The 25,933-nt window shown below is 43.1% G+C and overlaps 1 protein-coding gene across 4 annotated transcripts in view; it reads right to left on the reverse strand.

Annotated features, from left to right (window-relative positions):
* Positions 1-1,276: 1,276 nt before the first annotated feature.
* Positions 1,277-25,933, reverse strand: part of SALL3 (spalt like transcription factor 3) — a 59,935-nt gene continuing 35,278 nt past the window's right edge. For 3 of the 4 annotated variants that reach the window (XM_069620659.1, XM_069620661.1, XM_069620660.1), the window contains exons 4-5: positions 18,012-18,071; positions 1,277-4,294 (exon numbers count right to left, since the gene is read on the reverse strand). In XM_069620659.1, coding sequence (XP_069476760.1) covers positions 3,863-4,294; positions 18,012-18,071 — 492 coding nt within the window. In that variant the 3' untranslated portion in view covers positions 1,277-3,862. The remainder of the gene's footprint in view (positions 4,295-18,011; positions 18,072-25,933) is intronic. The other variant, XM_069620658.1, reaches the window with a different exon arrangement.

The raw sequence follows: 25,933 nt of genomic DNA on the forward strand, positions 1-25,933 counted from the left end.
TCTTGCTTTCAAGACAAATGCGTTGCCCCTGAGATATCCTCCCGGCCCATTTAATCTGGAAGAGAGCTCTGCCTTCCTTTGAAAACTTTATGGAGAAGAGTTATGTATAATAACGAGCTATAAATTAGTGATGTGGTGAATATATGAATTTGTGGACTGTTTGAATTAGTAAAAGTATGTCATTATGAAGTTTAATTCTATATATTCTAATATTTGTTTCAACTACTGTAGCAATAATACCCGATCCGGTAATGGCCAGGGGATGAAGTTATAGGCCCGAGCACAGTAAGGGCCTTAACATTGGGCTCCGGGGCTGTTAGCATCCGATCTGACCTGCCGGATCGAGTATTATTGCTATATTGAATCCGGAAACCTGGGGTGCTGACAGCAATGTATTTTGTTTGAATGAATGGGACGCCTCCTGGCATCCTCGTTCATTCACACAAAATATTTATGTAAGATTGCCTCCATGGAGCTGGAAGGTGGGCTGCATACAGAGTCTCTCTTCCATTTCTTTGGTGACTCGGCAAGCTGGAGGGACGGTGGCGGAAAGAAATCAGGTAAGTAGGGTAGGGGAGCGAGGCGGGAAGGAAACAGGGATCGGGGTTGGTAGGGGTAAGATGGCGGGCGGGCCTGTGATCCGAGCAACCTGATTGGTTGCCTCCCCCGCCTCAGGTGCAAATTCACACAGTATTCTTCACATTTGACCTATGATCCATGAGACAATCTCTTCACACTCACTTGGGACCAAGAGCTGACGAGCGCAGGCACTGTTTGCAGATGACTTGTCCACTTGAAGTTGATATTTGTGCGACTGTTTTGTTGAATGTCTACGTTTTACTCCTCTGGGGGGAGGACCAGCAGTTGCTGACAGAATATGAAAGTACCTGAATCTTCCTGCTGCCCTCTCACATCCCAAGATTGCCACCTCTGCCTACTGGGCGTGAGCTGGATGCCCACCTTTCCCAATGAGTTTCTCTGCTTGTATTGCTCATCTTCTCTTTATCTCTCTGCCTGCATAGTCCAGGCTGCAGGGAATGGCGCTGCTGTCATGTCACAGAATTACTTCCCTTGCCATTTACAGCCAATGGGTGGAGCTGCCTAACCATACAATATAAGAAACTTTGCACGCAAGTCATTTCTAGTGTGTCAGTGCTACATCTATGTAAACTCTACACAAGTAAAGAATACTTCAAAGAGTGCATTCTAATTGCTGGTCACTATTTGTGATCTTCAGGCTGGCACTCAAGAAAATGTACATAAAATGCCACTGCAGTCAAAGGTGCAACATTCTTTATTTTTTACAATAATCAAGGAACACGATTCAGATATATTACATCCTGCATTTATTTCAACTTCATATGACAAAAATAGTAACCTAGACTAAGACATCCATTGTCAATCTGTAGATGTGTTAAGCCAACAAGATTTAATTGTAAAAAATATTGGATCTAGGCAACAATCCCCCTTGGGTTCAGGGACGCTCCTAGCGCCCTGCATGGTATCGCAGTATAAAAATAGTGTCTCTCTTCACCATGCAGAGAGGAGACGCCCAACCCTGAACACAAAACAGGGCCAGTCTCCCTGTTCCTTCATCAGCCATCTTATTTACAACACTTTGCATGTCTCCCGTTTGATGTATACACGTCCTTCCGGTAGAGGAGATAACACTACATGGTACCACATTCTAACAAAAAGAAAATCCCACCATACACATAAATAAAGACATTCAGATGCTGAGATACAGCAACAACAAGCCACCTCCGTTTTGTTTTTCCAATGCTTGGACCATCCCCCGTCCAACCCACAAATCTGTGTGTCAAGATGGAGTTAAACATGTTTGGTTGGTTTCATCATGGTAGAAAAGAGTGCTGTACAGATCCCGTCCATTAGAAAGAAATGGAAACTCGGGACTGTTCATGTATCAAAGGTTGTGTGACAATGCATTTTGGGGTAGCCCAACATCGCCATTAAGAAGGGGGGAGCAAATTATGTCAACAGTGCTACCCTTGCACCATGCTGGCCGTGGCTGAAATGGCAATACCAGGGGAATGGAGCTCCTCGCTCTGCTGCCCAGAAGGACCCTTGAACAGAATGCTTGGATGGTGGGTCAGTAGTGGCAGATTCCGCCATGCTCTCGCGGCTCAGAATTGAGGTAGTAAACAAAACATTTATTTTTCAAGTTTAGATCTAGCCCGTGACTCCCCCAGCATGCCGGCTCTCGATGGAAACAGTGACTTTTTAATGTATGCTCAAAATTAAAATTTTAAAAAATGAGTACTGTCATAACATTGTACTAGAAAGGTCAAAGGACATTGTGCTTTACATTGATGTGGTAAAATCAAATATGACTTTCTTTTTCGCAGTAGAGATAGCATTTGGACAACATTTGTCAACATAGAAGGCCACTTTAATTTGCGGCCATGCATAAATCCAATATGTGTCAGCAGATGGGTAAAATACAGTCATTAACTCAGGAAAATCCCAAAACATCATATTTGTAAAGTATTTACTTGGCTTGCATCAATGTCACAATCCTTGATTGTTTCATCACATTTTTGGGTGTTGGCGGAGTGGAACAAGAAGGGGGGCGCGGAGGAGTGGGCGAAGGGTCATGGAACACAAAGGAGGGGTTGACAGTAGTTTAAATGGGCTTCACAGAAAGCTCAAACAAGTTGTTATAGTATTACAAATAGCAGGACCTATTACAATTAGGACAGGGTGGATTTCGGTAGCCTTCTGCGAGAATCGCATAGAATTCAAACATGGTTTGACTTTTAAGACAAAACAAGAAACTGTAACAGTTTTTTTTCCATTTGCCTTTAAACCAAAATTACTATTTATAAAATAGTTTACATCTTTGTTCATTTTCAAATAATAGACAAACCTTCCTAATACAAAATACTAAAAGTGCAATCGTATAAATTAAAGAGTTTGCAACCACATTATACAAACATGACCCCTTTATGGTACAGCTTCGAGAACAACCATTTATAGCATCGTGAATAATTCATAGTGATAAGGTTTGCCTGCAACTTGCTCGCCAATCATTGAGCTACAGTCCACACTGCAACTTTTTTTTTCGTTTTTTTTTAGAACGGTCCACATAGCAGCTACACGTATTTAAATAAAAAAGAGAAAGGCTTGTTACTGGCAGGTACTTGCACATGAAAAGCATGCTGCCTTTCCCGATAAACCTTCACAGTTTTGCCTGCATTGAAATCAGTTTCACTGAACTGTAGTAAAAGAAAAAGAACAACTTGCCAAGAAAAAGATCACATAATCAGATGTCATTTTTGCAGTACAAAAGCGTTGTTTAGGCCGGGGGCTTGTAAAGTGTCTGTTACCCGCATAATATTAACATTATAAATACTACAGACAAGGACACTGAAATGATGCACAACTTGGAGGATGGTGTGGGGACCACAAATTCACTTTTTAGGATGCCTAAAAACATTGTCCAAGTGTCCGACTAATGTGAACAAAGCAAGCAAATGACCTTCACCGGGATGTCATAGGGAAGCCGCCATTTTGTATTTGTAGTTAGTACATTTTGCAGTAAACATGTGGATGTGGCCAAGTCTCTTCCAGTTCCTTTTATCCAATGGACCGCGTTGAAGTGAAAATGCTTTCAAGGCTGTCAGCAACAGTTCGCCGTCGAACTGCCGCAAGGAGTACCATGCACCACTTGCAAGACAAGTCAACAGCAGCAGCCCAAGATTGACCAAATTCTGCTTCAGGCAGTGCAAGTGCTCCTTAAAGGGACAGCACGCTGGTGCTCAAAATCTGAAAATAAACTATACACGACATGGGGGGCTGTTGCGGTGAGCAGTGGTCCAGCAGTTCTTTGCAACAGACGCAGTCAGTTTATACCAATCTCTTTGTTCTCCTCCAAGAACCTTGCAAATGGTCGATTGGAGGTGGCATCGGAAGTTAGTTTTTCGAAACCCAAAGTGGTGGGACTGCTACCCGTTCGCATTCTGTCCATTCCACCGCCCATGTTGCCCATGGAAGGAAGTCCGCCCCCGCCTAGGCTGATTGGGAGCTGAGGAAGGCCCCCATTCTGTATAACAGAAATCTCATTGTTTTTCATGGCGAGTCCATTCGTGATAGCAGCAGCGTACTGGTTCCAAAAACTAGGGTCAACGTTCATAGCCCGAGCTGCCAGATCCTTCTGGAACATCTCAGAGAACTTCAAGGCGTCGCCCCCTAACAAAGCAATGGGGTTTTCCACAGAGAGTCTACGGCCACGTCTCGCAGGGGCGTTATTCCACATATGAGTTCCCATGTGAACCTGCACATGAAACATAAAAGAGAAGACAACCATACATTAATGCAATCAAACACACACACTTGATTACATAAAATGGCTTTATGACACCTAAAAGCATAGGTTACTATTTAGGAACACAAACATGAAACCTGGTAATTGAAAAAGAACATTGCAAACATATCCACACTGCTCGGGAGTCCCTATGTCTCACATTGTGGCATAATACATGGATTTTTATATGACACGACAATTCTTGATCTACAGTGGGGTGCTCTGCTCACCCTAACATGCAGCTCACATATCTACAGACAAGTGGTGTATCTAGAGTAGGAGCGAGAATCTACTCCCTACAAGAAAGACACATATTGACAATGCCAACAGCTTGGACTTTTGTGTAGGCATGTGCCATACTGGTATTAACTGGCCATTGATGGTAGCAGCTGCAAAATCGTGTGAGTATCTGGGCATCGAATAGCAATGCCTGGCAAGTGCCTAATACTTATATACAAGCCAAAACTATTGGCTGTGTCAATGCTTGTTTTTAATAGGACTTCAGTGAAGGACACGCATAGTGTTTATAAATCGAGTGGCTGAAGGAAGAACTGGTTACACAAAAATATTAAACCAGTGGCATGTTTACAACTCCAATTAAGCCATTAACTCTCAGAAGACTGCTTTGAAAAAACACTTACAGGCACTTCAAGTGCAAAGTTTGATGGTAAGGCTTAATTACTGCGAGCTCAAAGAGTTTCCATAAGAAGGTGGTTTAAGGCGGGTAGGGACAGGAACTGGGTGGGAATGTCTATAGGGACTAGCATGGCCATGGGCAGCCAATGGGTGGGCAAATAACCAAACAACACCTACAAGCTTTCTGCCGCTCCTCATATGCCATTTCTCCCTATCTATACTCCATTGTAATAGTTTCGGCTTATAGATGCACAAGCTCCACTTAATTTCCCAAACAAAAAAAAATGACAGGCATCCTTCGAGTGCTTGATAAATCCCACTCAAGACCAACACTCATTCCAAACTGCCAGAACACTGATAGCGCACACACTCAGTTATTTTACCAGGGGCTGGTATAATAGTATGAGGGATTGGGAAGAGACTGGAAAAGACATTAGGCAAATAAAAGGGTCTAATAGCTGGACTAAGTTACCTAGTTTTAAACACCAATTGGTTAGACAGACAAAATGGACCCTTTATAGCTTTATGCCTACACAGTGATTACGGTTACCTGTGAAAAGGTCTTTTGAAGAAGGCCATTTTGGACAGGTCTTTTTTTTCTCTCTGCCCTTTTATTGGGTCACCCTCCTAAACCTCTGCTTCCCCCCTCTTATCTGCTTTTCTTCCCTAATGTTTTGCTTAATCCTTTCCTATTTGCTCAAAATGGGGCTCCTTTTGCCCAAAATCGTAATTTGATGGTGGAGAGCTACATTTTCACTGCCACATTTCGTCATTTGAAAATCTAAAGGACAAAGGGCGGCGTACAAGCGTGCATGCCACCTTTTACCCTTCACACTTGCACTCTGCAGTGCAATGTGAGTAAACGCTGGCTGGCAGGCCAGGCAGCGTTTACTTTTGTTTGTCAGCGCCACTTGCCATCCTCACAAAACGTTGCTCACAAATGAAATCCTCCCCAACATGCTCGCACGTCGGGGAGGGTTTCAGTGCATGCAGGGAGGGTTTCATTGTAATTGTACAATGCAGGGAGCATGTGCAATGGATCCCTATGGGATCTGCCTGCTTTCATAGAGATGCATGCAAGGGCAGATGCTGGAGCATGTATTTGTATGGCCGAGAGGGAGGAGGTGGTGGAAACGCACGTTGCGTTCCGCCTCTCCTCTCTGCCATACAAATGCTTACAAATTGGGCGTGATGTAAATGAACGGTGTTGAAGCTTTACTCAAGGCTGTTATGCCTTTCATTCGCGTTACACCCCCCAGACCCCTCAAGAAATGTGTTCCCATGCGTTTTAGCTCGAGTACCACGATTACTGCCTGCTATTGGGACAGAACATTCAAGCCTTCTCTTAGCTCATTCTTTGGAGTAGGCTTACCAAGTAACATGCACTTTCATTGTAAATAATGATTCCTAACCTACTGTTTAAGCAGCTTTATGATTTAAAAAAAATACATTTCTAAGTGTTCCTCATCATTTAGATATTCTAGACGTTTCAGAAAAAGCACTGTTAGGTTCAAGCAAATGAGGAAAAGGATGTTAAATGTGATATATATTTAATTCCCCAAAATATACATGTACATGTTGCTATATTGTGCAATATATTGTATATTTTGAGAATTAGAAGAATCCAGAGTGTATACTGGAAATTGCTGCAGATTCTCTCTGCCTCTCATTGGTCTATTTAGAGTCGCATAAGAAAAAAGTCTTCCATGCTTTATCCCTAGGGATACGTGCTCTCTCACCATTAGCACCCAGGGTGGGTGCTGCAGCCCATCAGATTGCTCAGTACACGGGCTGCACATCACGGTATAAGCCAGCGTTCCGAGTAATTTCACAGCTGCTTGCGCCCGCCATTTTCCTTCCCTGTCCCTGATGTTCCCACTTTTCTCCCCTCCCTTTGCCCCACTTACCTGACGGGGTTGTGCTGCCACCTCGCTGCTTCACTCATGTCTGCAAGGCTGCCATGAAAATGGAAGCAGGACTCCGCTCGGACCCCGCTTCTATTTCTATGGGGGGCAAATTGCGTGAGTGTTTCTTTGAAGCAATGAGTTGTGTGCTTACCATGACCCGTTGCTGGAAGGAAATACAGTGCTATGACCACCCGATGGATGCTCACCCAGGGTGCTAATAGCCATAAGCACGTGTTCCGAAAGCCATACCAGATGGTAATGTCCCGGGGCCCTTGCCTCATTTCGCTTGAGCCTATTAATTAGGACCGTGCGCTGTTAACGCCTTTGGAGCCTGTGATGATGGCTAAATTACAAACCATTTTATAAAATAAGAAACCTACTGTTTTGGACGCACCAGTGGAGCATCTGCCCTTAAAATAATGTATATTTCATAACCACCTTGGAAGGGGCGCTGGCCAATCAGTATGCCCGGAAGGCGGGCTGTATTGTATGGTATAAGCCTACATTCCGAGCAGCCTGGGTGCTGCTGGCCAGGGACCCCTTCTCTTCCAGGCCCCGCTTCATCCCTTAGCACTCCCGTAGCTTCCTATGCAGGTGCTAAGAGTGTGTATTTTATTTTTAAAGTAAACATAACTTGGTGCGCGTCCCAGTGCCGCGCCACGGCTCCACAAGTCCATTTTCAATGTTGATGATGCCACCATCATCAACATTGAAAAAGGACTTTGAAACCACGGCGCGGCACTGGTCCGTGCAGCAAAGATATGTTTCTATTTTTTAATGTAGGAATCTACAGTGATTAAGCATAAAATATGCTAATTTCTGTCTGAAGCACAGAACGATCTTGCCATCTTGCAAGGTGTCATGCATGTCATGTGTTGAACTTGCTGAAAATCTCCTGACAGGTGTAAAGTAATGTCATGATTGTCACCATGGGATGCCACTGTTGTCTGCCAATATCCAATTTTCAGGGTTCGAATTTGCTGGGAGGTAGGAGCCATTTTGCTCCTTGGTGCAGCTTGGAAGAGCCTGGTTAGCTTGACACCAACAGCTGCCATGTGCTGATTTTGGCTCCTCAAATCAGGTGTCAACACACATATATACTTATCTGACATTCCCTATGGGAAATGGTATACAAAGGGGCCCTAGGCACCTCTAGGAGACATGAGAAGCATGATGGGTCATATGGATTGGACACAAACTTATAGTTTATGTGGAAGTTCGTGTTGTGGCACGCTGTGCATTAGATCCTCATTCTTCCGCTGAGTGAGGAAAAGAGTGAGTTGGAATCACAAGAGATGTGGCAGCATAGATAAAAGAAAATGCGGCAGCATAAGGCAGCAACAGAGGCAGATGCAGTAACAAACAATGAATGAAAGCATAAAAGGAACAACTGAAACTAACTAGATGTAAAAGGGGAAAAGAAAGAAAGCAATGTAAGGAGGCAGTAAATGTGAAGGAAACATAAAACAAAATGGCAAGAGACAGGAAGCAATCCAAACAGTCAGCAATAGAGAGACAGGACAGCCTAGCAATTGGAAGACTATGGAGGATAGCTCAGTGGCAACGAATAACCTATCATATCATATCAAGACAGGCTTGTGGTGTGTGTTTTTATGGATGGATACAGAAGTTGAAAAAAACACGTTTCGCAATCTTTTGGGCCATCGTGATTGGCTGTTCTGACGTGTCCTATTCTCATGTCGCAGTGCTATAGAGATGCTGCATGTTTTTCAATCGCTGCCTAGCTCCTGGGACATGATGAGTAACTCCTGGTCAGAGGAAAATCATGACAACCCGGAGCTACTTCCAGCTCCACGAATTCCAATCCCAAAATCCTACAGAAAAGTGTGCAGTATGGCATTCCTTTCCAGAAAACACAAAGGAAATATACAATGTTGCCATAGCATTTGTAATGGAGCTTCAGGTAGCATGGCGTGGCAACAGGGCGGCGCTCTCGCTTTTCCTTCAGTCTTCTGCTACGATGTGGAACGCATTCCATGCGCATTTTCTTATGCACACTGTTGGCCATGATTAATTAGCCAGGATATTTGACTTTTCTCATTTAAACTCTGGCAATCTCCACTCAGCTGCCACCATTTTTGTGAGGAACTAGGGTAAGTGGTGACTGGGGGGAGGGGGAGGGTGAGAGGGTGTCACTAGGTCTGGGCAGCCGCTGGTGTACCTTCAAAATGTGCTTCTCTAGGGGGTGAGAGTGTAGAGAGTCCCAGTATTGAAATCTGGACTAGGAGGTGTATACATATTTTCTTAATTGCTGCACTTAAAAATCCATTACGCTAAATGTTTTTTAATGTTGAGTTTGAACTTGTCAGCATTTCCAACCAAAATGCCCCTCTGTTCAACGTTCTGAGTGTTGGGCGGAACACCTTCACTAGACCCGAACAAGGAACACCAACCCAAACCCAACAAAAAAAACATCCGTTGAAATCCCTGGAGAAACAAACGATGCGAAACCTGTTAAGCCCTACCGGGGAATGATCACGCAGGTCTTTTGACACATGCCCTTCGGAAATCATTATATACTGAGGTTTCTGTGAAGGAATATTTCTTCCCAGGCGACATCTTTCCATAGCAGTGACAGAAACCTCACAACACTTTACTAGAAACTATTTTTATTACAACGGCACATTATTTTGTCTTTTTAAAGAAAATACGATATTTTCAGTGTTTTCCACGAAATGTATTTTTGCAATTTAGTCTGCAAGCATCAGAATACGTTTAAAGACACCACTTTAGACTTCCTCGTCACTGTCGGCACTCAACCTGGAGGTATCTATTATGTGCCTCTACTGTGGATTGCAATTCACTATTGCGACCTGATCGCCTTTCTTTCATGATATTGCCATTGTTATGAAAGCTGCTTGTAAAGGGGCATTGGTGCCAACATTGTATTTGATAGTGTTCTAGAAAATAAGGAACACGGGAACTCATAAATACAGTGGTGTGGTAAAAGAGGAGGCAAACAGGCAGTAGTTATTCTTGCATGACTCTACCACCGTCTTACCACCACGCTGTGCTACCAGTTATGACAGTATAATGAGGGATTTGACGCATGTACTTCCAAGTTGCTGTAGGTACATTACATCCTCCACGTTACCACTGAAAGTCGTCGGAATTACAGTAGTTGGCGGTAATTCTGAAAAAAATCCCCATACAGCCTTATGGGCTCCAAGAATGAGGAATTATACCACTGCGCCACCACTCGTTGTCCCGTGCCAACGAAACGGGAATGAGTCAGTGATGGTGGCAGTAAATGAGCTTGGCGGTAATTCAGTGACTTTACTGCTGTATAAACACCAAACTTGTAATGAGGCCCATTGTGTGGTCTGTTATTTACATGCCATTTGCAAAGTGCTTGCCTACCACCATGATGGCCTAGCAGCGTTTTGGGCCATTTTGCACTGAGTTACAGGATGACCGTAGTCTGACAATGCATAAGAAGTGAGACTGCATACCTATATTGCACAATGCTCTAAAATGGTTTATAGAATACAATACCCAATATTACAGCCTTGGAGCCCTTCTTTTGAAAAATCAAGGTAGGGTCCCTGTAATCTGGCACCAGAACCCATTGAACTCAACAATGCACTTGTGGTCCACGGAATATCATATGTGATGCTTAGTAGTACATATTAAAATGCATCTTTGCGTTTCTCTCATGCAGGGACATCGTTTTCTTTACACCCTTCATGTTGTTGCCCCAGGGTGGTGTTTATAAGGTTCACCTGTCTCTTTACTACAGTACTGCCTGCTGTAAATTAGGTGGAAAGAGAAATGAGCACTAAATAATCTGATAACACATTTTGCATGTGTGAACTGCTATTCATGGCAACATCTTACACTCGGGGCTGTTGAGCTGCTGCATAAACCAGACAATCGTTGCTCCAGCAGACCCTCTCAAGTGGAAAATAGACTTGCGTTATGCCACAGAAGGGAGGATAGCTCTGTGGCAATGTGCAGGTCTTGGAGGCAAGACCACGCTGAGCAACACATGTTAGACCTAGTAGGATCGTTCCATCCTCAACCCCCTTGCCTTGTTGCGCCCTGATACACAGACGTGTATAGGCGCATAATAAATTACCTATAACATGTTTTTTAACATTTAACAGACAGTAGTCAGCGGTATGCACGTATAGGGAACCACTTGGTTCCTGCTTGTAGCCTAGACAAGACTGACTGGCCTGTCACTCACTGTTACAAGGAGCTACTTTTGGCTCCTGAGCCCAACTGGTCACATAAAAATATACCTATATGGGGGTTATCTTCTAAGAAATGCAAATTGCATGAAGGAGAGAACCAACAGTTGCTCTAACTTGATGTTATGTCCCCTCCATTCACTTTTAAACATTTACAAGGAGTAGTAGAAAACGGAAGATTAAAACCATGCGAAATCGCCTTTGCTCTTCAGTTTTACTCTCTGTTTGGTAAAAAAAAAAAAAAAAAAAAAAAAAAAAAGTAAGCCACACCTGCAAAATACGCTTTGCAGACAGCGTTTGCTAATGGATTCCTATGGAATCTGCCTGCTCTTATACAGATGCTAAATCAAGGCGAATGCCATAGGAATACATTTGTTTTAGATTTGCATTAAAATCTCGTGCAAGTGTAAAATGAACTGTTCACACAAGACGGGGGAGGAACGCATGGCAGAAACATAAACTCTGCTCCCTGTCCCCTCTCTTGCCTTGTGTGAACTCTAGAATTTCAACTTTGACTGTGCAAAATTACAGCGGACTGCCATGTCATTGGGCAAATGCAAAGCATTGCCCCACCGTTTATTTTAGTTGACTGTCTGCAAACACTGACATGCAAATGACACCCCCAAAAATAATATAGTGATTCTCTAAATACCGACTGGTTAAATAAAACCCCTTCAAATGTGGGAGAACGGTCAGGTTTTTGGAGCACCAAGAAAGTGGGTTTGCATATTAGCCAACATTGTAACCACAGATCTGTCTCCTGCATGGGCTATGGACTGAGTAGGATATTGCTTTGTGGAATGCTAGGCTCTTTGTCAAGTCTTCCACAGAGTGTTTCAAAGATAGTCCATGTCGTATTGCTTTGACTTACTTTGTAGCATGTCTCTGAATGTATTGTTGTTTTTTCCTGTAAAATAATAGAACATTTTGATCTAGCTTGCTTAAATTGGCTAGACTTAAATTTGGTTGTCACATGAGACAGATTTATCCGAGACTTCAATAACGGGACCAGGGAAACTTTGAAAACTCCTGGAAAAAAGTTTCTGAAGAATACACACAATAATAATATTGAATAATTATGAGAATGTTTTGTACATTAATGTTTGCAGGCAAACAATGGACATTGACGCGTGTGAGAGGCTGCTTGAAAAAAGAATGTGTTTTTGGAGTACACGCAGCTCCCTTTCCTTTTAACATAAGTGTGGTTTGCAAGTCTAAGGATTGGACGTGTAAATGGCCATTGCACCTGAAGCAAAAAGTCTCTGTCAATAGCTGACATAGATGCCAGCTCGAAAGTTAATAGGTGTATGTTTGGATTTAAGTTTTGTAATGCAAAATGGGTCACTACATTTATAATGAGGAATTTGACACATGTACTTCAAGTGTACAAGCTGCAAAAGCAAGTACTCTGGAGCACTAATACACTTGGTCCTTCCTTTTTTTCTGTCATTTAATTTCTCTCATTGTTCACTTTTGTGTCTACCTCTTGTTATCCCTCCCCCTCCCGTTTTCTGATCTTTTTTCTTCATCTCAAACTCTTCCTCCACCTCTCTCTCTCTCTCTCTCTCTCTCTCTCTCTCTCTCAGTTATACATGTCATTGCTGCCTTTGTGTTTTCCTAAATAAAATTACATGAACACATTCCATGACATGACTGATGCACAAGGCAATGTTACATACTTAAAACTTCCAGAGTTTATAGAAGAGCTGATAAATAAATAATGGAAATGACTTTTAATTCTTCTGAGTAGTTAGGTACCTTAAGCCAGGGGTAAAAAGGTCAACTCGTAGGCTTATAAGCAGCTATAAATGTTTACTCACCACCTCAGCTCTACACATACACACAGCAAAAAATGTCTGTCTCGCCACGCCAAGAGTCAATTATCACTAACGAATGGCTAGTGGGGAGTGCGTGTTTTGTGCCCTGCCTTAATCCACAAGTTATCTTCTCTTTAGCCAATCAGAAAGACTGGGCTCCAGGCTCTATCTACAATAGACGCCTGCATCTCATGTTTCTCTTGTATTCTTCGATGGGTTTCTAGCTCTAGTCAATCGGCAAGCATAAAATATGGCTTTCGCCCCTGCTCTGGGAGGCAGACATGGCTGGTAATGGCCTGCAAGCTCGGTCCTTGGCATGAGCTGGGGGTTACTGGCAATGTCCAACCCTCAAAGCGGGGGGAAAGCCATTTGTCCGGGGTGTTAATGTTTTCTTTTCCCCTCTGGAGATTGGCTGCGCAAGCGAGACCAATCTCCTGAGGGAAAGGAAAAAGATTCCGGCCAGCTTAGAGAAAAGGGACTGGTGGTGTCTGGGAGTGGTAGGAGCACCGGGACAGGGGCACAAAGCTCCGGTCCAGCCAGTAAGTGGGGAGGCAAGGAGGGTGTGGGGAAGGGGTATGGTTTGTTTTGAGGGGGTTAGTGGGAGGGGCGTAGGGAGGCAAAAGGGCTGGTGGGGGGACGGCGTTACTTCCCATAGATCAGCAGTCTGTATAGTGAGCTCCACCCACACAGACATTCTCTTCAGACCACCTACTGGCAGGGAGGAAAACAACACAACTTGCAGCCACACTGCTCCCCTCCCCAACCCCCAACCCTAGCAGATATCGCTCAAATCTACTGAGAATGCATTTTTTTATTGCACTTTGCTCTGTTTTTACAGGGTGTTTTAATCCACTTTAGTGGGGAGGTAAATGCACACACAGTGGAGGAGGAAAGCCAGATTTCTTTGTGGGGAAGGGTGCTCTGTAAGCATGCCTAGGCAGGGTATTTCTTTCAATAGATCAATTGATTTAGGTGTGTGGTTGGCTGGTTCCTCATCATGTGGTTTATTTATTTTTACACCACTCTTCTTTCAGCTGCCTCATAACAAGGGAAGGATGAACAACAGAATGTGGGCCCGGGTGTGGGGTTAGGGATTGTTGAGCTGGGCCGCAGGCTGTCGGCGGCTGGGTATGGAGTAGACCTGTTTGCCAAAGGTGCTTGTTAGAGAAAAATGGCAAACCCTTAAGAATGCGCGAGGCCACAGGGTCAAACATCATCCCAGTAGCAGTGAATTGGACATGGAGGAGAATTTTATGATTGGAGTGTGGGTGTTACAAAATGTTAACCCTACAGTCCATTATCCATTTAAAATAATTAAGCAACGGTAAATGGTGAAATGTTGGGTCAAAGGACTACGGCTGCCGTCCAGGGTTTGATGACTCTTTGCAATATAAAAATAAAGAAATTATTTTAAACGGACGATGTAGGGAAGCAATGTTTTTTCACCAAACCCACGCATAGCTATATGCCTGTTACTTTTTGATCTCTACTGGTAGCCGTGAAGGGGCAACTCTTTGGGGACAGGAGGGTACAAGCCTGCGGGAGTTGAGCATAAACAAAGCATTGCTTATATCATTTTTAATAGTCTACCAAATAGGATACAACCATTCACAAATTCCCTCTAGTCTTTATTTTTCTGTTAGAAAATAAAAATATATTTTCTGTGTCACACTAAACGAAACTAAAAAGGAAGTGCCAGGGTCTTGTGAATGGCAACTGTGAATGACAAGCCAATAATGGCTAAAATGACTTACTCATAATTTATATCCCATTGGGGCGGCTCCTATGTCACAGAACATTCCCCTGAATTAAGGATTTCAGCCATTATAAAACCTATCTATAGTTGTTTTACATAACTGTAACTTGAATTATGGTGCAACAATACCACCTCAGGGTTAGTATGACATTACAAACCACTCCCGATTATGGTCCCGCGGTTTATCATTTCACCCCCAAAATAATATATATATATATATACATACAGCGAAATAACTTTATTTGAAGTGGTTACACTGATGGTTTAATGCAACAAAACCCTCGACATTCGCCAGGCCCCTCATTGCGGAGCCCATGCGCACACTGATGACATCATAGATGGCTTCACAGGTGATATCACTTATTACATCATCAATTCATCACTGGAAATGGGGGGGGGTAGAATTAATTGCCGAATTCCAAGGGTTGTGTTGCATTAAGCCATCACCTAAACATCACTTCAATTTAGGTGTTTCCACTGAATTGCAAGGGTTTTGTTACGCTATATCTCACAGCACCTGTAGTACTAGAGTTGTTTCCTTTCATGGCATTACAGATGTCCCATACCATATTATCAGTATATTTCTAAGCCAGGCACCATCCTAGTTTCCCCCATTACGGTTTCATGGCAGTGGCAACTTAGCAATAATCGTGGAATGCCATGAGGATGCACGCAATATTTCATGTTTTCCAGATTTTTCAGAAAAGGGGTTTTGTTGTTCTCTTGAGATTTTCCCCACAAGAATTTCCGCGAGAACATACATCATTTTATTTCTGCTTGCCTGGAGGCTCATTCTTGCAAGAAATAGCTGTTGGGAATTGCACACTGTTCATGCCCAAAGATTCTCACAAGAAGATGATAACACATATCCCAAGCCCCCTGTAGACTTCAAATCTGCCCTGGTGCTGCTGCTCTTTAACACTCTCCCACATCCACACAGGGGCAAAATGGCCCAAGGCCACCTCCTGCCATAATTTGAATCACATTCTTATTCCCCTGACACTCTTCAAACAGTAAATCAACCTATAATAAGAATTTGATTGTTCTTACGAAGATAATGCAAAAATAGTTTTTCTTGCAAAAGAGAAAATCAAATTAACACAAATAGTATTCCCTAGCCCACGACAATGTCTCAAACGTCCCCATTGCTGCTGTGGTACACTCCTGCCAACAGCCACCTGAAGGCAACCATCCCCTTCACCCTCTCCTAATATGATTTTAAGCGCGTTTTAATTGTCTGTTCTGACAAGAACACTCGCCAGAATGCCTCGCAATACCTCGCATGGGTGAACAAAAAAAAAAAAAAGGTGGCTTTTCATTTTTGTAAAGCCTCATGTGTTACCACTGGAGATGTATGAAATATGTTTGCACATGGGGCACCCTGGTCTCTGCCATATAAAAGCGAAACTACTGGACAAATTTGCAACAAACCAATGAAAGGCATATCTGCACCACTTTTAGCCACTTTTGAAACAAATTTAAAGCAAACCTGTCCGGCGGTGCAGACGTTTGTGCAACAAATGCGCATTTTTCCTTTGGGAAAATCAATGCAAAAAGTTTTTTTCAAAACACCTTTTTTCCATGCTTTATAACTTTTAAACTGTTGGCCAAATTTGACTCAAGCGTTCCAGTTTTGGGGCGCCCGCCCAGAAAACATCTTGGAAAATGTCATAGAGCTATATCAAACGAGTCAAAAATGATTAGAAATAGACATTTTGCAGTCTATGGATCTTAGATTTGAACCATAATTATGAGGCGACGACAAGCATTTTGCTATAAAAAAAAAAAAGAAAAAAAAAAAAAAATATATATATATATATATATATATATATATGTTAAGGTGCAGTTAAGTTTCACAGATTTAATGCAACAAAACCCATGAAATTCAGCAGATGTCGGAAGTCACGACCCGCTTAACTCGGCGGCTCCAGTTGATGTCCCCCATAATGCCATGTCCCCCATAAAGCCATTTTGTATATCATTCTGAATCCCTTCTCTTATAATATGTATGCTCTCATGGGCTTTGCATCGGGAACGCTCCAAGTTCAGCTGGTCATAATTTCGCACATCCGCTGAATTTCACAAGTTTTGTTGTGTTAAATCTGCACAACTTAACTGCGCCTTAACTACGTTTTATTCAGTGAATGTCAAGGGTTTTGCTATATCATTTTTTTACAGACCACTATCCATGGCCTTTGGCCATGCCCACTGTACATGTTCCACCCGCATATTTCTTTTGGACCCACGAGGTGGTCACAAATCCACTATACATGTCTTTCGGGCCCACTAGCTATGGCCAAAGTGTGCACGGCCTTGCCCTCTGTATATTTTAAAACACTACTGGGCCACCAGCCATGGCCTTATGCCATCGTAGTGACCACAGCTTTTGGCCGTTTCCACTGTACATGTTCCCCAATATGGCTGTGGCCACTTTACATCTCTTTTGGCTCCGCTGGCCAGGGCCTTTGGCCGTGCCCACTGTATATTTTCAAACACTACCAGGCCACTGTACATGTTCTCCATTGTAACCTTCTCCCTGTCTTACATCACAGAGAGAGGCTGTCAGGCAATAAAGGTTGTATGCATGCCCCTTCCAGTGCTGTGTGTATTTTTATGGACTCCCAGTCTAGCCTACTGCCAGTCACATGACAAGACATTTTGTAAGCATGATCCATAGTTAAAAGTAGATTATGCAATATCAGTGTGCAAATCGATCTCTCACAGAAAAAGACATATTAACCCCACCTCATTGCAGCTGTAAAATTCCTTTTTTTTGTATTAATCAAATTTTAAAAAATTCTCTCTTTTTTCCCATAACCGTGGTTATATTTGCAATTTACTACAAATAACCCTGGTTATCCGTAAAGGCCCACAAATAACCCTGCTTATTTTTGTGTGACGCACTTTCACTCCCGATCCTATTTTCTACTGTAACCACGGTTATTCCTGGTATAACCCGCTTATGCAAAAATGTTCGAGCTCTGAACTTGATCCCCAGTCCTAATCCCCCCCCCACTCCTCAATTTCTCATGGCGTCCTCTTTCCCCTCCACCTCTAGCCTGATGCCTTTTTATCCCTTTTCCTGCTCCAAATGGCATTTTTTTCCACTTTTTGTTTTTGGCTAACCCTGGTTATACCCATTATAACCCTAATTATCTCTTGTATCGAACAAAAAATTGGTGGCTTTTTCATTTCTGAAAAGACTCGCTGATACATTGTGGGACACATATATAGTTATATTTATGGGAAAAGAGGGCACCCCGTTCTTCGTCAAATATTTTAACAACTACTGGATGCAATAACCGCAGTGCCCTCCCGAAAATCGAGTCAACGCTTCAAGCACAAGTTGTTTCGTACCTGGTCCAATTCCGTCCAGTGGTTTTTGCTGTGCGCCGCGCAGAAATTTTGACTTTTTCTCTATGGGGAAATGAATGGGAGTAGGGTGAAAACAGTGTTGTTTTGCTTTCTTAATTACATTTTTAATTTTTTTACGAATGTTCCCCAAAATGTGCAGTCTGGGGGGCCTGTGACAGACTTTTTGTATGCAAAATATCAGCCAAATCTGTCATACAAGTCAAAGGTTATTAGCAATTCAATTTTCGCGTTTAAAATGGAACTTGATACTCAACTATAGTGTGGCGACCACCGCACTATAATATAGATATGTACTCCCATGGAATTCAGGTTTTGTAGCAACTGCTGTTAATCAGTAACCATACATAATGTCAAAAAAGATTGCATCTAAGTCAGCATACGCATATCTACAGCTTCTGCTGTGATTATGGAATGAAATCCCTTGATGAAAGGTTAAAAGAGTTACAGAGGTTGGAGCATAGCGGGGAGCAGAAGGGTTGCATTTTTTCCGCTGCTCTTCAGCGTGGATTATTTTTTCATTTTCATTTCCCTCAACATGCCATTCGGGTTTCTTTGTATCAGCCACCCTTTAAACTTTATTGCAGTTAACCGTGTCTGTTATCTTCAACTAATGAGATTCAATAAGGGCAAAAGTAGTCTTTGGTTGCTGAACATCTTTAAGATGAATCATCGGTGTCTCTGCCTTTAAGTTATCAATCATTAAGCATCATTCTGGGACTTTGCATGGACTATCTGAAGCTAAAAAATGGCTCTTCGCTACTAAAAATGCTCAGACCCACAGTTTTTACATTTGTGTTAGTTCTGGTATGCCATACTTTAATATGTGGCCTATATGATATGGCACATCTTCTGCTTAAAATATTGATCCCAAATTATTTATGATAAATGGGCGAGTGTTGAGTGACCCTGGGTGGACTATTAAATTTGTTACGATATATGGTTAAGTGCGCCTGGATCACCAAATCGTAGCAAGGCCACTGTTGAGATTTAGCTGGCTTCTAGTACAATGTGCTCTGCATAAATCTGCGGTATCGGGAGGGGGGGGGCGGGGGGTTAAAAATCAACAAGATCCTTTTTTGCCTTTTTTCACTGAGAAGTTTTGGTTGAATTCTTTCCCCAAAATACTCTATTGGAACAAGATAATTCTGTGAATGTTCGGTTCGGTGCTTCTAAACTCATAAACTAAGCAGTCACCGAACAGATGCTCAGTGTTTCCAATGAAAAGCTGGTACCCATTTACGCAATCACTTACAGCTGCTGAGGAGCTCGAATGTGCCATGGTGGAGAGTGGCGGAAATGACAGTGTCGGGATGGCTATGCTGCTTGGCCGGCCACCTACTGCGAATATCTTTACATCCAACAAACACAAAAGGAAAGAACTGTTTCACAAAGTTGATTTGAGATCCGTTCAAATGCAATGATTTTGACGTGTTCAGGCACCATCAAATGGTGGCGGGCTGGACACCTGCATTCTACTGCTAGAAATTCTCCATGTCCAAAAACGACACTACTATGTCAAACAGCGCTCTACGATCCAATAAATCCAGATTCCATTGCTTACATCATTCGCTTTTCTTGGAAAGAGGAATATGCCTTCAAAAAGCCCAGGGCTTTACAGTGCACAGACTGCTGAGCAGTTTACTGGCTCGACCCAAAAAGAGTGACGGACAAATGTTTGACCATTGACCAATGAGGACAGGATATGGAAGACAATTCTCCCTTTCTTATCCCACCCTCTCTCTATGATATTTTCATAGTGCTCAGCTTCTTTCTAGCTAGCTTCGAGCAAAAGAAATCTCATGTGCGCATGATCTTAGGTGGGCCTAATCCGAAATAAGCAGTACCACTAAGAATACAAGTTTTTCATATCTTTTTAATGAGAGAACCTAAAACTCTGAATTCAAAACTATTTTAAAAATGGCACTCTTTAACAAACGCAAAGTCTGAAAGCAGAAAAGACCCTACCAGGTTTGCCTAGGCTGCCCTTTTCCCCTGAATTCTATCACGTGTTAGCCCTGCCTTCACTCATATACCCTAATTACTCCCTATATGTCTTTTCCCATGTACTTTTTAATGAGGCTTTGGGCTTTGCATTCCACAGCTCCAGCTGGAATGCTGTGAATTCCCGGTGCTCTAAACAACACCTTCACTGGAATCCACTTTTGTCTCTACAAACACCACGTACGGCAATCACCCCACAGCTGTTCATTTTTGTTAAGCCTCTACCACATCTGTAGCTGAATGACCAAATATTAGAATCCAGAGTCCGCCCTAATGCTGAAAAGCATTAAAAAAGTTTGTTAATGAACAAAAAATGTGTGAAAGTGTCTACGAAAATAAAGAAGATTTAAAAAATGAAGGAAATCAACCAGTTTTGACTATTTTGGTGGAACCTCACTAGTTAATGTCCATAGCAGTAGTCAGAATCGGCTGATCAACCTACAGGACTTATTCTTCTGAATTTGCTTTAGATACCTATTCCCCAGAAACTTAAAAGCACTTGAAAAAAGTTCTTAGAAATGCTCTGGGTGAACGGGGTTAAGGAATTTACTTTTTAAGTCAGAAAGTCAGACCCCCCTCCCCAAACAACTTTATATTGTAATTTGGAAATCCACTGCTCCCAATGGACTAGACAATATGGCTGCCCTGCACTGTCACTCTGTGATGACGGTGAGGATAATGTAAAGGACCTTGTGGATTCTTACTTCAAGCAGGACTCCATTATAACCTTCTCCCTGTCTTACATCACACAGAGGCAATAAAGGTTGTATGCATGCCCCTTCCAGTGCTGTGTGTATTTTTATGGACTCCCGTGCGTGTGGCCTAGCCTACTGCCAGTCACACGACAAGACATTTTGTAAGCACGATTCACAGTTAAAAGTTGATTATGCAGTATCAGTGTGCAAATCGACCTTTCACGGAAAAATACATGTTACATGATGGCATAAGGTCATGATATTGTAGAAAGCAGAGTTAAGTGTTTGGGTTTCATATCGCACACCGCTGACATTTGCATGTTCTGCAAGTGCTCTAGCAGGTCTGAAAGATACGGCGGTAGGTTAGGTTAGTGGGGAGGGAGAAAATGCAAGATATATTTTCTGTTGTGTTGATGCATGTAGAAGTACCCTGAGCTCTGTGTGATGGTCTGTTTCTAGATGTCATGTGACAAGAGCATAGAGGCATTTTCTACGTGCACGTTGCTAGGATACATGAGTTGGCCCTATGGTGTTGAAGTTGATTAAAGAGGTGTAGCATTCGGTTGTTTGATACACTTTGGGAGGGTTGCCTTAGTGCCTCAAAGTGACTGCAATTCACAGATGGCACCTTATAAATTTATTATAAGCATAGAGATATTATTCGTATAGTCGGTATGCGTAGTATATTTGAGCATGCTATTTTAGGCCACTTAGTGGAGGGCCTGTTGAGCAAGATGGCGCATCTATCCACTGTGGCCATAGTGCCTTCCCACTAGGGGTGACCCACTGGGTGACCTCTTGGTAGGAGTGCCCTTCGGCTAAGGTACTAGTGAGGATATGTCCTGAGGCATTATTGAGTGGGCTGGTGTCTTTGGCAGTAGCTGGATGAAAGTGGTGAACGCAGAGGAGTGGAAGCCGTTGGGAGAATCCAGCAGTGTGTAACAAGTAAACGGGAGGAGTGGAAGCCCTACGGAACAAGCAGCAGTAGGGACCAAGTAAACAGTGGGGGTGAATAGTTCTTGAAGATCAGAGTAGGTGTTCTCGATTCTAGAGAGGATCGAGTCCTGGTGGGGTACCCAAGAACAACTAGCAAGCTATGAGGCCGAAAAGTGATACCTAGGAGACAGTCACCTGAATTACATTGGGCTTAGGACATGAGAAAATAATAGAACAAATCTGTCAAATACGCAGGGTAAGAGAGATGGCGCTATATCGTGACTTCAAAATGCAAAGAAAGGTACATACGAAAGTTCAATGAAATGCAGTGCGTAGGAGCAGCCACATTTTGAGGACAGCATGGAATGTAGCCATGTGAAGAGTGGGCAGGAGAATAAGACCACTGACCCGTAAAGAGGGACTGTAAAACGTTTTCTCTCATTTTACGTGACTGAGGAAAATCCAGATTCCTACTCGGAGCATTTGTCACACCAGCAAGAGTGTGCATACCCACACACACTCTTCTGCGCTCCAAATGTTATCTCCCACACACCACCAGGGAAGTGCGTATGTCGATATACATTTTATTAGACATAGATCAGTATGAGGGTGCTATGATGGGTAAAGTAATAATTTTAATGCAAACCTTTCATAAAATGTATCTGAAAATGTCAATGAAAAATGTATTGTATGTTAAATGGAGAATGCTTTCATTTGATATTTTGGGTAGGTTTCTTTGAAACCCCACAGACGACACAGATTATGTCAGTCATATTATTCGTTCTTCCTATTGGTGCAAAAACAGACTGGTGGGGATCTCATCCAATAGCAAGGCCGACTTATGTTGAGCGTGTTTCATTGGTGTGAGGTGAGCGGTCCCTAGAAGCCCCAAACATGTATTTTAGAAAAGAAATACACTACATTCTTACACAATATGAAGCAACGCCGGATTAATTCTAACTTAATTAATTGTCTGATGGTTGATATTAATTTTATCAAATCCGAGTAAAACGTGCCGAAAGGCTTCATATACATTTGCAGTAATTAAATAAAGAATGTTACAGTTAATGAAGAAAGGTTTCATATTTTTGGCACTATTCGGCAAGCAGGCAGCTGCACCCCCCTACATTTCTGAATCAGTGCAGCTACTCTTGTTTATGGAGTGAAAATTTGCTGCAGCACCCAATGGTTCTCCTTGATCTCAGAATATGTATAATGTCAATGATTCGTGGGGAAGAAATTGCATTTGTTTTTCGCACAGAAACTGGCCCACGGCTGCTTTTATTGATGTACAAGACTGCCACAGTCTGCTGGGGCAATTAACGATTGGGAAAGTCTGAGAAACGTGGCGCGGTTAGCAAAATGTAATCTGTGCTCAAAATTTCCAAATAAAAACGGGATATGATATGATATGGCATTTGTAACGCGCCTATACACAAGTGTTTCAAGGTGCGATGAGGCAGGGAGGGGGGAACAAAGGGAAGACAGACAACGATCCTACTAGGCCAGGTGTCATTCAGATCGCGCAAGTGCATGGGTAGGGGGAAGGGAAAGTGCAAGGGGAAAGGGAGGGGGGAAAAGTGCAGTACAGGGTAGATTAATAGATAAATAATAGGGCCAGCTGGTGGCAAGTGCAAGGTAACTGCCGACAAGTGCTGGGAAGGGGACTGTAGGGATACAGAGACAGTCCCGCAGTGCAGGGGTTGCCAGGGAGGCAGTGCAAGTGGAGAGTGGCTGGGCCAAGGACCGAGATTGGTGAGAGTGGCCCAGTTGCAGATTCAGTGCAGTTTCAGTCAAGAATTAGCAGGGGAGAGGGGGAGAGAAAGCAGAAGCAAAGAGGAAGGTTTTGAGGTGCTTCCGGAACCGGAGATGGTTCTCCTCAAGTTTCAGGGAGGCAGGAAGGCTGTTCCAGAGGGAGGCCCCTCCCGCGGAGAGAGATCTACCCCCAACTCGTTGCTTGGAGAAGCGGCTGACCCTGAGGGAGTTGGAGGCGGATGAGCGAAGAGCTCGAGAAGGAAGATATTTAGGAAGAGAGAGTTGAAGGTATTTAGGCCTTGTGGACAATGCAGAGGGTTTTGAACTCAATCCTCGCAGCCACTGGGAGCCAGTGTAGAGATTTCAGTCCTGGAGAGATACGGTCCCTGGGCTTGAGGCCAAGGACAAGTCTCGCAGTCCTGTTCTGGATTAAATTAGATGTTCAACTCACAACAGCTCAGTTAATTATGAGGGGTATGGATAACTTTGTGTAAACCCTCTTATGCCAGTGTGCCCATAAAAACTCATTAACGGGCTTGATAAATTACACAATTTGGCCAGGCAGCCAGCAATCAAGGCAAAATGAACCACATTACTGTCCTACCCTGGGAACTCACCAGTCCTGACTAGAGAAGACTTAAAAGTCCTGTCCCTTGCAGGCACCGCAAAGCAGCATAATACCTCTTCGAAAAAACAAGCAGCATAATACCTCTCCGAAAAAACAATCAGCATAATAGCTCTCCGAAAAAACACTTTGAACGTGTTCCAATGAAATGTTGACTGTTCTTAAAATCCCAAAATTCCATCGCAAATGCACATCAATTTCTTTATCTGGGTACAACTCGGTGGTGCCATCTGGCGTACCAGCTCCTGCTGAAGTCTACGTCCATAACTTCAAGGCGAATCTCAAGAACTCTCTCTCCGAACCCATTATCCTCGTATATGAGTAAACCCTTGTGATCCATAAAATTGTGGATGCTCTCTGCTTAGTGCTTCAATACACAATGGCGCTCCAGCATTTTACCAGTGTTGCCAAGGAAAACATTAATTTCTTTCAAGTAGGCAATTATAAGTCCTTCTGCCTTGTCTATTCATCTGTCTAGTGTAGACCACACCAAGTGAGTCATATCACTCCCAGGATCATGCTGCAATTGGCAAACCGGCTGTGGGGCATTCTTTTTAAATGTATTCTTGGTGCTGCTCAACGTGCAAGCAAAGACAGAATCAGAAGTTACTGCAAAAGATGTCCACACATCTAACAAGTGCACTTAAGAAATGTTGAGTTTTTTTTATTGTTTTTCAGGAGGCATGACTGTCTCTGCAATGGGCAAGAACTGCTAGATGTTCAGGCTGACCACACTGAATCGACGGCCTGTTTGAGTGGATTCTGTTAGATGCAAAGGCAGACGCAAGTGTGAAAGCAAACTGAGAGGTCAAGTTAGTGCCAACCATGGTGGAAAAAAGTGAGTTCAATAATGAAGGTAACTAGGGCTTGGGGCATTAGACTTATTTCAGCATACAAGCTAACAATATGTTCAGCCGTCCACTATGTGTGCAAACTCAGAAGAACAAAAATTGTATTGTTATGTCTTCCGGTTGTGAACAAGATGTTTTGGATCCAGAATCATCGTTTTTGTCGTGCCATTTTCTACCTTTTTAAGGTGGTGTGGTATGTATTACACATTGTGCTCACCGATGACATGCAGAGACACCCGAGTGTGTTATTGGCCAACGAGTAAAGAGTTTAGGGGGTTCCATGTGATAATATCCCCAACAAAAAGACAGTCATTCCAAAAAGTCGCCAGGAAAAGGCTGTGGTGAAAGGCTGTTTCGTTTTGTATTGTCCCCTGCATTCCATGTAATGGAAGTGGGGGGCACCCTTGCAACCCCAAATCCCTTTGAACGCATGGGACAATACAGAACGAAACGGCCTATCACCGTGACCTTTTCCTGGTGACTTGTTGTAATGACTGTGTTTTTGTTGGGGATATTTTCACAGGATACGGTTTAGGGCATGCTCATTAACAAACTCAAAGAGAAGGCCCATACAGATATGACAAAGGAGCAGTGACAAATAGCAGATTTGGGGCCACAACAGAAAAACTGAAGGTTACAAAAAATCTCCAGGAGGAGGACCTTGTGATCCCTCTGCGGAATAACTGGCCACAACTAGCCCAAGGTTCCCAATCCAATGAATAGGACTGAGCTAAGTGGGTAATTCGACAGAACATATGATTAAATGGCATTTGTTGACACAACTGCATTGAGGGGTCACCTGCACCTGAATTAACAAAGCAAGTGAAATGGTACAAGAAATGTCAGCTGTCTTCAAATTGCTCACTTCCTTGTGAATTTATGAGTCATCAGTGAAGATAGGTTGGGCTGCGAAACACGACACTCTAAACATACAAACAGCCGCAAGCAGTAGCAGCGGGGCACCAGTGTTGGGTGAGCCAAGGGACAGAACTGCCAAGCAACAACACGCCACCACCTTACCTGACCACTGCCATTGCTGAT

Source organism: Ambystoma mexicanum, chromosome 5q (assembly GCF_040938575.1).
Source record: "Ambystoma mexicanum isolate Mex_15411 chromosome 5q, UKY_AmexF1_1, whole genome shotgun sequence".
Lineage (NCBI taxonomy): Eukaryota > Metazoa > Chordata > Amphibia > Caudata > Ambystomatidae > Ambystoma > Ambystoma mexicanum.